General features: G+C 28.1%; 1 protein-coding gene across 2 annotated transcripts in view; it reads left to right on the top strand.

Moving 5' to 3' along the window:
- The window catches only part of LOC101239969 (ubiquitin conjugation factor E4 A), a 40,653-nt gene that overhangs the window by 19,428 nt on the left and 5,644 nt on the right, over window positions 1-15,581 (top strand). For both annotated transcript variants that reach the window (XR_010639063.1, XM_065799621.1), the window contains exons 17-25: window positions 2,631-2,736; window positions 3,012-3,135; window positions 3,226-3,311; window positions 6,457-6,558; window positions 7,705-7,785; window positions 13,844-13,947; window positions 14,083-14,176; window positions 14,388-14,551; window positions 15,256-15,361. Coding sequence is in view for 1 of the 2 variants with exons in the window: in XM_065799621.1 (XP_065655693.1) it covers window positions 2,631-2,736; window positions 3,012-3,135; window positions 3,226-3,311; window positions 6,457-6,558; window positions 7,705-7,785; window positions 13,844-13,947; window positions 14,083-14,176; window positions 14,388-14,551; window positions 15,256-15,361 (967 nt within the window). In the remaining variant the exon portion in view is untranslated. The remainder of the gene's footprint in view (window positions 1-2,630; window positions 2,737-3,011; window positions 3,136-3,225; window positions 3,312-6,456; window positions 6,559-7,704; window positions 7,786-13,843; window positions 13,948-14,082; window positions 14,177-14,387; window positions 14,552-15,255; window positions 15,362-15,581) is intronic.

Here is a 15,581-nt window from a genome sequence, read left to right as displayed (position 1 = left end):
AGTTATAAAATGTAATGGAGATATTCTTTCAACAGATGTATCAAGAATTTGCATATGAATCAGACGACTCATCTGTATCTAACAGATATCTGATAAAAGACATTCAATTTTTGATCGTATATAAGACATCTTTTAGATGTTTTTTTTAGGGTCAATCAGTTCAATTGTTTTAGAAAAAAAGAAAACATTACAGAGTGATAGACAAAATTTAATATTTATAATAAAATTTTTTTTTAATATTTAGACTTAAAATTACACTTAGCACATGTAAAATGAAAGTGAAGGCGTAGGGAATCTTTTAAAGATGAATCAAAACAACAAAACATATAACCTCAAAATGACAATCATAAATGACAAAACATAAATACAAAAACAAAATCAGTAGAAATCATTAATTCAACTAGACAATCATACAACAAATACAAATAAACAAAGTAACAAGCAATGTACAATCACACAACAAATACAAATAAACAAAGTAACAAGCAATGTACAATCACACAACAAATACAAATAAACAAAGTAACAAGCAATGTACAATCACACAACAAATACAAATAAACAAAGTAACAAGCAATGTACAATCACACAACAAATACAAATAAACAAAGTAACAAGCAATGTACAATCACACAACAAATACAAATAAACAAAGTAACAAGCAATGTACAATCACACAACAAATACAAATAAACAAAGTAACAAGCAATGTACAATCCACAACAAATACAAATAAACAAAGTAACAAGCAATGTACAATCACACAACAAATACAAATAAACAAAGTAACAAGCAATGTACAATCACACAACAAATACAAATAAACAAAGTAACAAGCAATGTACAATCACACAACAAATACAAATAAACAAAGTAACAAGCAATGTACAATCACACAACAAATACAAATAAACAAAGTAACAAGCAATGTACAATCACACAACAAATACAAATAAACAAAGTAACAAGCAATGTACAATCACACAACAAATACAAATAAACAAAGTAACAAGCAATGTACAATCACACAACAAATACAAATAAACAAAGTAACAAGCAATGTACAATCCACAACAAATACAAATAAACAAAGTAACAAGCAATGTACAATCACACAACAAATACAAATAAACAAAGTAACAAGCAATGTACAATCCACAACAAATACAAATAAACAAAGTAACAAGCAATGTACAATCACACAACAAATACAAATAAACAAAGTAACAAGCAATGTACAATCACACAACAAATACAAATAAACAAAGTAACAAGCAATGTACAATCACACAACAAATACAAATAAACAAAGTAACAAGCAATGTACAATCACACAACAAATACAAATAAACAAAGTAACAAGCAATGTACAATCACACAACAAATACAAATAAACAAAGTAACAAGCAATGTACAATCACACAACAAATACAAATAAACAAAGTAACAAGCAATGTACAATCACACAACAAATACAAATAAACAAAGTAACAAGCAATGTACAATCACACAACAAATACAAATAAACAAAGTAACAAGCAATGTACAATCACACAACAAATACAAATAAACAAAGTAACAAGCAATGTACAATCACACAACAAATACAAATAAACAAAGTAACAAGCAATGTACAATCCACAACAAATACAAATAAACAAAGTAACAAGCAATGTACAATCACACAACAAATACAAATAAACAAAGTAACAAGCAATGTACAATCACACAACAAATACAAATAAACAAAGTAACAAGCAATGTACAATCACACAACAAATACAAATAAACAAAGTAACAAGCAATGTACAATCACACAACAAATACAAATAAACAAAGTAACAAGCAATGTACAATCACACAACAAATACAAATAAACAAAGTAACAAGCAATGTACAATCACACAACAAATACAAATAAACAAAGTAACAAGCAATGTACAATCCACAACAAATACAAATAAACAAAGTAACAAGCAATGCAAAAACAACAAAATCAAAAGCAATAATTTTTTTTTTTTCACTTGTACTTCTGTATTGTTTGAGAACTTGTTTTTTCTTTCTCTTTTGTGCTTCTTTTTTTTTTTTAATTTCTTTTTAATTTTTTTTTTGGCTTTTTACATTCAATACTTATATATGAGTTTATTAATTTTTACTTTTTTATCTTCCAATTATTAATTAATCTTAACCTGCTTAAAAGTTGGTTAAGAAAAGAGTATATTTTTTTAATTTGTTTGAAGATATTGTATAAAGTTTACGAAGCTGCTTAACTTGCCCTAACTGTTAAGCAACCAACAAATATGTGAATATGCATGATATGCAACTTGGATAAATCGTCAATAAAACTATCTTTAACATTAAGCATGTCTATAATTTATAAACTTTTTATTTTGTACACTTTAATGATGTAAAAGAAGAGAAAAAATTAAATAGTAAGAAAGTGTCATAAAATATAGAAATATTGTTTTATAAAATTACCTTGAACTTTGAAGCCTAATTTAAAGTTAATAATTTCGAAAAAATATTTTTTTTTCAAAACTGCTCAACTTACTCCTACACTAACAACTTTAATTTAAATTGATTTGTTTATTTTTTTTTCAATACTATTCATTGTTTAAATTTATTAATAGATCTTCTGCTCGTATAAAAAATCCGCATTTACGTGCAAAGCTTGCTGAAAGTTTGGCAGTATTCCTACCAAAAGAAACAGAGCAACATAATAGTTTATTCTCTTATGTAAGTTTTTAGTATATATTTTTTTAAAGTTTTTATTATCAACATAATTTGTGTTGTTATTAATTATTCTTACCTGTTGTTGTTTTTTTTCTTTTTGTTTGGATTGTTATTGCTTAAGTTCAGAAAATATTCCCAAGAAAAATTGACTACATGACAACTTGACCAATGACTACATTACAACTTGACCATTACCTGACCATTATTTAGGCTTTTATAGCCTGGTATTACTGTTATCATCGTCATTACAAATTTTTAAAATTTACATTTGTATTTAGAGTTTTCGTAAAAAAGCTTTTTTGGAAAGTTCTGTTGTACCAAAAATTCTTCCTAAATCTCTTTTACAACTCTTTGTGGATATTGAGTTTACTGGTCACACAATGGAATTTTACCAGAAATTCAGTGAGTTTATTCAAATAAAACATTCTTCAAGTTTTATTTTTGTTCTCTTTTGAAAATTAATTTGTTTGTTGTTGTTGTTGTTGTTTGTAGACTATAGACATTATATGTATGGAATTCTTGAGTATATATGGAATATACCTTCTTACCATACTGAGTTTAAAAAGCTTGATGAAGAGGTAGATTTTATATTTAATTTTATTATTAATAATAATTTATGTTTACTACTTTTTTTACTACTAGTAATAAGTTTCATAAAATTTTGTAATTTTTGCAAACTATCTTTGATAATTTACAAAACATAAAATTTTTGAATTTTCTATTACAACCTAAACCACGTTAAAACTTTACGTTACAGCTCGCACTGTGTTAGATTATTTCATTATTACTGCTTATTCTTTATGTTATAACTCGTGTTATGACTTATAAGCATTTTTTCTACCTTTTAACATAAAAGCTAACATGAATGTTGGCTAATCATGGAAAGAATTTATTAGTTATGTGTATGTTGCTAATATTAACACCCAGCATAAAAAAAGGTAAACTAAAACAACATTTTAAATGTTTTAGATTGAAAATTAATAATGGCAAAATTAGAGATTGAATAATGATCAAAGGATGCAAGAATTTTCTTACATCCTCCGCCTGATCCTAGTCAGTGCTCAGTTTCTCCACATTCACCTTTAGGTGCTTCTGATCACAGTTTGATCTCTTTAAAACTAATATCTCATTCTTTTTCATCCCCCTATTATCGTACCTCTTACAACTACAGTAAAGCTGACTGGGATTCTTTCCATGGTTTTCTTCATGATGGCCCTTGGGTAGAAATATTTTGTCTTCCTGTCGACAAATGTGCTTCTTACATAACTTCGTGGATTCAGGCTGGCATTGAATCTTTTGTTCCCTCTCAACGATTCCAGGTCAAGCCTCGCTCTCCATGGTTTTCCTCACACTGTGCTGCTGCGATTGCCAATCAAAACAGTTACTTCCATATTTATCAGCAAAACAATTCTCCTGAAAACAGACGTCTGTTTATTACTGCTAGAAACCATTGTAAAAAGGTTCTGTCTAACGCCAAAACCCGCTATTCTCAGGTCATGAAATCTCGTATCTCATCTCAAAAGGCTCTTGTGACTTCTGGAGAATCTTTAATAGTATCAATAATACGGGTAAATCTTTAATTCCACCTCTCTTGTATGGTTCAGACTTTGTCACCTCACCTAAAGACAAAGCTGAATTGTTTGCTAAAAACTTTTCATTAATATCATCTCTTGATTTCACAAGTTGCGTTCTACCTGATATTGCCAACAAACAGGTTGGTCCATTGCTTGACATTCATATCACTCCAGCTTCTGTATCTAAAGTGATTTCGTGCCTAGGCTCTTCTACAGCTTGTGGCCCGAACAACATACCTGTTATTGTCTTGCAGAAGTGTTCTTCGAAGCTGTCGTCTATACTCTCAAAACTATTCAACAAGTGCTTATCAGAGTCTTGTTTTCCAGCCTGCTGGAAAGCCGCATCTGTTATCCCTATCTTCAAAAATTCTGGAGAGCGATCTGATTCATCTAACTACCGTCCCATTAGTCTTCTTCCTATCATAAGCAAGGTTTTTGAATCTTTAATTAACAAATACTTAATTTCTCATCTTGAATCTAATAACTTACTTTCTGACCATCAATATGGATTTCGATCTTCTCGTTCTACAGCTGATTTGCTAACAGTAATAACTGATAGGTTTTATCGTGCATTAGATAAAGGTGGAGAGGTTAAGGCCATTGCTCTTGACATTTCAAAAGCTTTTGATAAAGTTTGGCATGCTGGTCTTCTCCATAAGCTTTCTTCTTATGGTGTATCCGGCAACATCTTTAAGATTATTGAATCCTTCCTTTCCAATCGTAGTATAAAAGTTGTCCTTGATGGACAGCACTCTTCTTCTTCTGTAACTTCAGGGGTTCCTCGAGGTTCTATCCTTGGCCATATACTCTTTTTAATTTATATTAATGATCTTCCAGATATTCTGACATCTAAGGTGGCATTGTTTGCTGATGATACTACCATTTATTCTTGTCATGGTAAGAAACCAACACCCTCTGATTGCTTGGAGGGGGCATTTGGGCTTGAAAAGGATCTCACTTCTGCTACAGCATGGGGCTCACAGTGGCTGGTGAACTTTAATTCAGATAAAACTCAATTTTTTTCAGCCAATCGTTATCGCAATAATTTAGATCTTCCTATATTTATGAACGGTGATGTACTCGATGAGTCACCTACTCTTCATCTTCTAGGATTAACTCTTACTTCCAATCTTTCTTGGAAACCATATATCAAATCAGTTGCAAAATTAGCATCTGCTAAGGCTGCATCTCTTTATCGAGTTCATCACTGTCTTACTTCGGATTCTATTCTCTATCTATAAATCTCAAATCCGGCCTTGTATGGAATACTGTTGCCATATCTGGGGCGGTTCTTCTAATGATGCCCTTTCTCTTTTAGACAAGGTGCAAAAACGCATTGTAAACATAGTTGGACCTGCTCTTGCGGCCAACCTCCAACCATTATCACATCGTCGTAATGTTGCTTCTCTTTCTCTTTTCCGCAAATACTATAATGGGCACTGCTCTAAAGAGCTAAAGTCTCTTGTGCCATCTACTAAAATTCATTATCATGTTACTCGTCATTCAATTAAGTGTCATCCTTTTTCTGTGGACTGTTCCTAAGTACTCCAAAAACGCTTATTCGTCTAGTTTTTTCCCTCGAACATCAGCTCTTTGAAATTTGCTTCCTTCATCTTGCTTTCCTGATTCATATAATTTTCAATCCTTTAAGTCGTCTGTCAATCGTTATCTTGCTCTACAATCTTCATCTTTTTTCTTTCAGTAACTTCCAACTTTAATTAGTGGCTGCCTGTAGCCTTGTTGGAAGCGAAGATGTTTAAAAAAAAAAGACATAACATAAAACTTACACTAAAAGTTTAAATTTTACGTATTTAAGCTTATGGAACACATTAAAACCTAATTATAAAACATATACATCATTTTAATAAGTTTAAAAGTTATATTTTAGAACTTCTTGCTGATATAAGGTAGATAGTTAGATTTAAAATGTACTTGAACAGCTTAAACAAAGTAAAAAGAATTTAAAAATATAAAAGAATTTAAAAATATTAAAAATATAAAAAAAAGATATGCTAATATAGTGTTTTATTGAACAAAAATGTAGTATGAAGAAATGATTAAATATTTCATAAAAAGATTTTGTTTTGGTTAAGCTTTTTAAATTAATATTTTAAATTTAGTATTTTTAGAGATATTATTTTTTATTTAGGGTAAAATTCAATACAAACGTGACATGGTGTTCTCCTCTTTTCCTCGTTTTATTAATCTTCTAATAAATGACAGCACTTATCTCCTTGATGAAGCCTTGCAAGTAAATTATCTTTTTTTTTTTTTGTAAGAGTTGCTAATGTATTAGTTTTATGTTATATACATAATATGTATATAATATAAAACTAACATGTACGACCTAAGGCCAAATAGGCCTTAATCTGGCCTCTATCTCACAAATATTACAAGGTTGTCATATATTGACATAAATATAGTAACAATTTGTTATTTATATATATAAAAACTTCCTAGGTTTTTATATATATAAATAACAAATTGTGCAAGGTTTTGGTATATTAATGCAAATATTGCAAGGTTATTATATATTTACACAAGTTGGATGTATATTATTGGAAACTAACCAATGTTATTGTAAAAATACATAATAAAAAATGTCAAAAATGGATTCTCCATTAAAGGTTTTTTTACTACACTTTTCCAATGAACCTCTCCTTTATAATTAATTATATTGGTTAAAGCTCCGCACCTTATCCAACTGTGTCGATAATATTGCAATGTTATTTTCTTCAATAATGTGAAATTTAAAAATAAACTTGATTTTTTTACACAATATTAAGAAAATCACACCCCGTCATCCTCCCCGATTCCTCAACATTTTTTTTGGGTGGAGGCCAAAATTATGATAGAGCTAATATTGCCTAAATTATTTTTATTAAAAAAAAACCCTGCTAAAATTGACAAATAATAAATTTTTTTTTAATTTTTCAGTAGCATATGTTGTTTATATTTAGTATTTTGAGAAAGTATTCTGAAGACGCTAATTTAGTGTCTTTTTGAACATATTGCTTAAATCATTTTTCTTAATAATCTCTGCTAAAGTTGACAAATAATCAATGTTTTTCAAATTTTTCAGTAGCTTATGTTGTTTATATTTAGTATTTTGAGAAAGTTTTTTGAAAAAACTAATTTAGTGATTTTTTGAACATAGTGTGTGTGTGCTTGTGTGTATGTTACCTCAATTATGTATACGTATAGTATGTATTTATATGAAAATATATATAAATATAACCTTATAGTTGATTAAGTTTTTGATATATATATATATATATATATATATATATATATATATATATATATATATATATATATATATATATATATATATATATATATATATATATATATATATATAAACGCATATGCATAAAAAAGCAAGTATTTCTTTTAGAATTTGGTTTTAATCAAAACATTAGAAAATGAAAAGGCTAGTAAGGAATGGGAATCTCTACCAACAGAAGAAAGAAGAGTGGTAAACATTTATTTGTGTTCTTTATATATTAACATGTTATGACACCATTATATGTGTGTGTATATATAACTATAAATGCCTGTTTAGATAAGCAGTGTGACATCATACTGAAATGACCTGCTGCCAGGGGCTTCAGTACATAAATTGGCTAACTTACAGCCTGCTGCCACAAATGAGTGCCACTAACACCACTAAGAGTTTAGGCTGAGACAGCATTTTTCTATAGAGTATTTAGATAATAAATTGTTACTTGTTTTTCCTACCTTTATAGCACACGGTATTTTCAGAAAAAGAAGAAAAAAATGAAAAATAATGAAGATTGCTGCCCATGCCAAACTCACAGTTGATGTAGCAGCACTATACTCTACAATGTATATGTTACTCTATAGTGTATATATATACTCTATAGTGTGTTTGTGTGTGTGTGGGTGTGTGTATAAACACACACACACACACACACACAATCTATAGTGTATATATATATACTTTATATATAAACATATATAAAGTATATATATAGTGTGTTACGAAGGTAACAACTGCAACCAGTCAAGCATAAAATGATAAACGATAGAAACGGTTCAAATAATTTTTAATTAAATGAAGCATGCCAAACCCACATTTGATGTAGCAGCACTACATGGTATATATATGTATATGTATATATATATATATATATACACTCAACAATGTATATATTACTCTATAGTGTATATATATATATACTCTATAGTGTAAATATATACTCTATAGTGTAAATATATACTCTATAGTGTAAATATATACTCTATAGTGTGTGTGTGTGTTTATACACACACACACATATATATATATATACATATATATTTATATATTTATGTGTATATATATATATATAAATTAGTAAAAACACTTATCTAACTTTTTTCTTCAACTTTAAGTTTCACCATTGCTGGATCATCAGGAAGAGTGTATGTATATATATATATATATATATATGTATATATATATATATATATATATATATATATATATATATATATATATATATATATAGACACACACACTATAGAGTGTATATATATTATATATATATAAAAATATATAATGTATATATATAGTGTGTGAAAAAGGTAACAACTGCAACCAGTCAAGCATAAAATGATAAATGATAGAAACGATTCAAACAATTTTTAATTAAATGAAGTGTTGGATTAGGTGAAGCGTGACATGTCTAAACAGAGAAGCAATTAGACGCATCTAATAATCTTTTATAAATATATTTATATATATATATATATATATATATATATATATATATATATATATATATATATATATATATATATATATAGAGAGAGAGAGAGAGAGAGAGAGAGAGAGAGAGAGATGTATTACATATTAAGTTAAAGAATTGTAGAGAAATAAGAAATGATAAAGTTATATATAATAGTAATAGAAATTGTTATTACCTAATAGTTGTTGGATATATTATTACCTGTTGCTAACCTAACAAAATGTTAGGATACATTTAAAGAAACAGTAATTGAGCGTGTAGCATTTTGGAGTCACAGCCTGGATCGCAAGTAGATTTTATCTCTGCTTGGGCTGATCAATTCACCTGCATAAGAAAAGATTAACTTTTGTTTATTTCGTTAGTTTACTTATGCCAGTTTTCTCAAACAATACCGTCGCTATATTAACTTTGTTGTTTACTTATGAGCCGTTGACGCTCTGGTAAAATTTTCCCATTTACTAAATCAACTCATTGTGGTAATACAGCCAATAATTCTCAGACCTCTCTCAATAACTCTGCCTTGGATTCTACCTATTAGAACTATCTGACACTAATCCATTAAAGCGGGAAAACAGCCACGATTCAACAAACAAGAACAGGAAAAACAATATGTCCCTAAATTCTTGAGTGTTTAGCAATGAAATCAATTCAGGAGATGCAACTAAAAGTGTTCAAAGTTACTGAAATCGAAGATGTCAGCAAATGGTTAGCTAGCCTTTGCCATATTGCTCTTCATACCCAATGATTGGAAGCAAGAAAATTATTAGCATTTCCACTATACTGGAAGGTTGTGCCCTGGTGTGTTATGAAACACTAAAAATCGCATCTACTAAAAATAATTTTAACCAACTCCAAGAACAATTCCGTTGCCACTATGACAATTTTAACATAGCATGGAACAAGAAAATGAAATTGTTTGGATTGTCACAGGATGCAGATCTTAATTCATATATTAACACCCTCAATAAACTGACTCAGCAGTTTGGTATCAATAATGAGACCAAGTTGAGTTTATTCATCGAAGAATTAAAGCCCCACTTACAGGATTCCCTTAATTAAAATAACCTTCTGGTTATCAAGTCGCATTAGTGTTTGCTAAGCTACAAGACTCAATTCCATCAGATACAGCCATCTCTCCATTGGAAGCTAATCTAGATGTACTCCTAAGTTTCCCTAAACAACCAGTTATAGCTTCCACTTACCGCAAGCACACTAACTTAAATCAGCGTATGGTTGAATTGCAAACAAAAATAGACTTGTTAAAAGGGAATAATAACCATCATACTCAGCAAGAAAGATTTCATCCGACTAGTCAAAACCTGCGTACAAGCGACAAACAAGTAATATGCAATCGATGCTTAAAAGTAAGGCACGTCCAAAGATCGTGCTCCGGACAAGTTTTCCTATTACCAAGAAAAACCAATTATCAACCTAAATCGCTGCAACATAACCGCTGGAACCATATTACCCAAAACTCAACTGCATTTAGTATTACTTCTTTTCCAAAAGGACAATATCAAAACAATACACCAAGAATAAGTTCACATCCAGATAACCAAATTCCTCAAAGATACCACACTAAAATTTTATCCAGATGAAGAAGACTTGTGCTCTAAAATCTGAGGGCAAATTTATGGTAAACCCATTTTTATTCTTATGGATACAAAAGTAAGATGTAGTGTAATGGATACGTCTGTTTATGAGAGTATAAAGGATAAAGTTGCCAAACCTTTACCTTAGTATGGCAGACTAAAAACCACTAATGGGACTCGACAATTTTCATGCAATATTACCATAGGAAGCAATACTTTCAAACATCAAGTTATGATTAATAACAATTTAACATAGCTCCTAATTCTGGGTTACAATTTTATGCACCAATTTAAGGTTGCAATTGATTGTGGGTACACTTGGTTAAATTTAACAATAAGTTCAACGTCACAATGAGTAAAAAGACAATTCATAAGTTTACTACTACAATTAATGGTAAAAAGCCCAATATTAAGGTTTATTGAAAAACAAAGCCGTAAATTATCTCTGACATTTGACTTTCTCTTACAGCGGAGATCCTACATTGATAGTACTGCCAAATGCTACGCTAGTAGTACTATGCTACGTTAATAGAAAGAGTAAGTAATTCAACCAGAAAAAGATAAAAGATGACCCAAGAATTGATTGTTACAAACACTATTTGCCAATGTAAGCAAATTATGGAAGATAATGTTTCCTATTAATATGTTAAGTATGTTTCTCCTACCAACGGTTATGACAGATATATATATTAACAATGTTTTTGATTGCACAAGAGTACAACCAATATGGGTTTATCAACTACTGACAATTACTTCTTGTACACATAGTATTAACTCATTGAATGAATCCGTAAGAACAATCACTTCTGACGTATACGCCTACCGACCCCAATAGTGATATGTTATATCACTGCTACGCTGAAAAAGTTGTCAAATGTCATTCAAATTTCCTTAACCAAAAGACTAAAAACATGGAGTCCACAAAAATAACGGTAACAGCCGTAGAATGTTTTTTAGCTATGAACACAAAAATATCACGATACAGAGCATTACAAGAAATTAGCTCTGGTACATGGAACATGGTTGTCTCAATTTTCATTGTGCATAAATGCACAAAGAAATGATAAAATGTACTCATTTTTCTATGATTAAATACGATGGACAAATTACAGGACAAGTTGTAGCTCTGGAACAGTATATCACAAAAATATTTTATGTTTATATATATATATATATATATATATATATATATATATATATATATATATATATAAATTAGTAAAAACACTTATCTAATTTTTGATTACTTCAACACTGTGTTTCACCATCATTAGGTTCATCAGGAAGAATGTCTAAACATAAAAAAGTTTTCAAATTATTTTAGTAGTAGAAAAATTATTTCACAGGAAGTTGGGAATTGTTATAATTAATTATGTAATAACTGTAGTATTTTGCAACCAGGAAGTTGCATCAACTACATTAGATAATTAAAAAATCATGAAAAGAATTCTTTAGAATTAGGATAAATTTGGACTGGTCGTTTGTTTTTATAATTTTTTAAAAGGAACTTATTATTAATTCTGATTTTTTATTCAGTAAATTTTCTTGATCTAAATGAGTAATAATTTCAAATTTTCTTTGTAAACATAGTATACATTTTTTGGAAATGTTATTAAAGGCAGATGCAGTTTTTAGAATAGACCAGTATAATTTAAAATTAATATTTTTTTCTTTTAGTTGCCATATATATTTAGACAGCATAGTCTCTTTTGAGTATTTTTTATGTTTAAAAGATTGTTTGTGATTGGCATAACGTTTTTTCCATTTGCCCTTGGTTAAGCCAATATAATGTTTATCAGGGTTGTTTTGCAAGGAAACAATTTATTTGTAAATAATATTTTTTGATAAGCATTTGCCATTCATAGGGCAGTCAAGTTTTTGCTTGCAGTTACAATTTTCAGTGTTTTTTTCTTTTAGAAATTCATTTTTATTAATCAATGCAAAATTATGGCCTTTTATAATTCTTTCAATATTTTTTGTACAGCTATAGCTTACTTTAACAGTGTTTCTGTTAAAAATTTTGTGCAATTTTTTAGAGGGAGGGAAATGTTTGTCAACTAATTTTAAAAACGCTTTTCTAATGTTTGTTAAAACATTTTTGCTGTACAGAGGGTTGAACCAAATTATATTTCTATTTCGCTTTTTTGCAATTTTTGTTTCAAATTTTAGCTTGAAATTTTTAAATCCGCTTTTTTTAAGAGCATCTTCATACACGCGTTTGGAAGAGTTAAAAATATTTTCATTAGAGGAGTTTTGATTAAGTCTATTGTTAATTGAAATGGGAATTTGTTTAAGATTTGAGAGGGATGATTCGAATTCATTAATATACGATAATTCATCATTTGGTTTTTTATAAGGCTTATAAGAATTTTCCGAGAGGTTAAATGTGACATCAAGAAAATTCACAATTTTTAAATTAATGTGTATCTCAATTTGAAAGCCAATGTTTTTGAAAATTTCTTTAATATTTTTTCTGACTTTGTCAAGTTGAGGCGCTGATTTTTTTTGCATTATTATTAAGCCATCATCGCAGTACAAGCCTAATTGATTAAAATGAACTATTTTAGCTAGGGAATTTAAAATATATAAGCCTACAAATTCCCAAATTTCTGCTCTTAATTTATTGTTGCTCTGTTCTTTTAGAACATTGAGCACTCTGTAGAATGCACTAACATAATTTATATATATATATATATATATATATATATATATATATATATATATATATATGTATATATATAAATATATATATATATATTTAAATATATATATATATATATATATAAATATAAAGAGAGAGAGAGATCACATTTTCTGGAAAACTTTCCAAAAGTTAAAGTTGCTTTATATTAACTTTATGCATTCTAGGGTCTAGAGATTTTTCTGATCTTAGAATAGTCTTTAGAAGTCTTGAAAAGACTGTAGATTAGAGTCTAATCTTTATTATATTTTTTATACTCCTAAGTTTTAAATATATTTTATAAAATAGCAGTTTTAAATATATTTAGGAATTTTTAAACTGAGGATAAAACAATAAGGGCTTTATGAGTTCTGAAATCTTTGGTATTTGAACCTGGAGTTTTTATGTTTAATTTATCTAAAAATGCTGTTGTCTGGCAACAATTTTTATTATATCATAGTTATTGCTGTTTTTCCTCATTATTTTGTTTATAAAATTAAATTATTACAGAAAGAACAAAATTTGCAACAATATGGTTATTTTGCAAAAAACTACAACATTATGGCAAATGAAACAGTGCATGTTTTATGTTATGTAACAAAAGATATTTCGAGGTAAATATACTTAATTTAATTTCACTTGTACTTTACTAAAACAGATTTTCTTTTAATATGCTTAATAAATGAGTCAGGTTTTTATTATTAAAAAGTATTAAAGAATTTTGAAAAGTTTTTTCTTATATTTAACAGACCTTTTGCAAGTCCTTGTATGATAGATGGAATGGCAGCATTTCTTAATTATTTTCTTGTACATTTGGTTGGTCCTAAAAGAAGAGAGCTAAAGGTGTGAAATAAAATCAACATGATGGGTGTAAAAAAGTTTTTATATTTCATTCCTAAAATACAATTAGGAGAATGTTTAGTTTTATTTTCAAAAATATAATTTTAATCATAACATAGTTAAAATTGATTGATAATTTTAATCATAATATGATTAAAATTGATTAATAATTTTATCTATATGTTAAAAAAGTTGTTATTAGTTTTTAAAATAGGTTTCAGATTTTCAAAAGTACAACTTTGAACCTCGAAAATTAGTAGTCAATATTTTATCTATTTATCTGTCACTGGGGGAAGACGATGACTTTTGTCGTGCTATTGTCAAAGATGGTCGTTCATATTCAACTGAGTTGTTTCAAGCATCAATAGAACTTTTAGAGTGAGTTTGGTATTCTTTATATACCTATTAATTAAATAAATAAAAAAATATGCAAAATGAGGAAGATAAAAACTAAAGATAGTTTATTTAAAAAAAAAAAAAAATTCTGGGGAGGGGGGAGGGGATTTCGGCTACTTTTTAACATCAAATCTATTTAAGTGAACTAGTCAGTTCGCACAGAAAACAACTTAGTTAATCTCTTGTTTAATATTACTATTATTTTTACAGTGAAATGAGAGGGATAAAGTTGATGTTGATCTACAATAAATCATCTTTTTTGTTAATGAAATTTCTTGTAATGTATTATATTATTTTTACTATCAGCTTGTTTTTCCTTATAGTTGACTTGTTCGTTGAGGTTCATGTTGTTATATGGTTGTTTATTGAGATTTATGTTGTTATATAGATGAAGGAAAAGTATTTTAAAAAATCATGAAAAAATGAAAATAAAAAATAAGTAGCCTTCATAAATATGAACCTTGGAGGGATAGGAAAAGTTTGAAAAAGTTTTTTATTGAAATCATAAGTTTGTTGTGTCAAAAGTTCTATTAATTTAATGTATAAATTAAAAGATATGTGTGTGTATAAAAGTTAATAATATTTAGTAATTAAAGAATTAATAAATTTAAAATGATTTTGTTAAAGTTAAATTGAATCAAATTTTTATAAATTAAAGTTATATATTAAACATTTATATCTGAAAGGCGTATAGAAGGCCGCCAAGAAATGGTTAATGAGTTTCGTCATTTCATAACAAGACTTGATAAATGGTACGAACAGTTAAAATTAGAAGAGCAAGAAATGCCAGAGGTAATATTAATTATTATTTAATCTATTCCAAATTTTATTTAAAATGAATCAAAACAAACATTCATATATATTTTGTTTTTAATGCAATTTTTTGCAAAGCAATAAAATTTATGCAAGTTTTAAGCTGCATAATTTATACATTAGTTTGTTTATTACCATTAAATTATAATTAACATAAACAACATTTTTATAATTAACATAAACAACATTTTTTCTGTCA

This window comes from Hydra vulgaris, chromosome 06 (assembly GCF_038396675.1).
Source record: "Hydra vulgaris chromosome 06, alternate assembly HydraT2T_AEP".
In the NCBI taxonomy this organism is placed as follows: domain Eukaryota; kingdom Metazoa; phylum Cnidaria; class Hydrozoa; order Anthoathecata; family Hydridae; genus Hydra; species Hydra vulgaris.
This window is presented reverse-complemented; position numbering and strand designations above follow the sequence as displayed.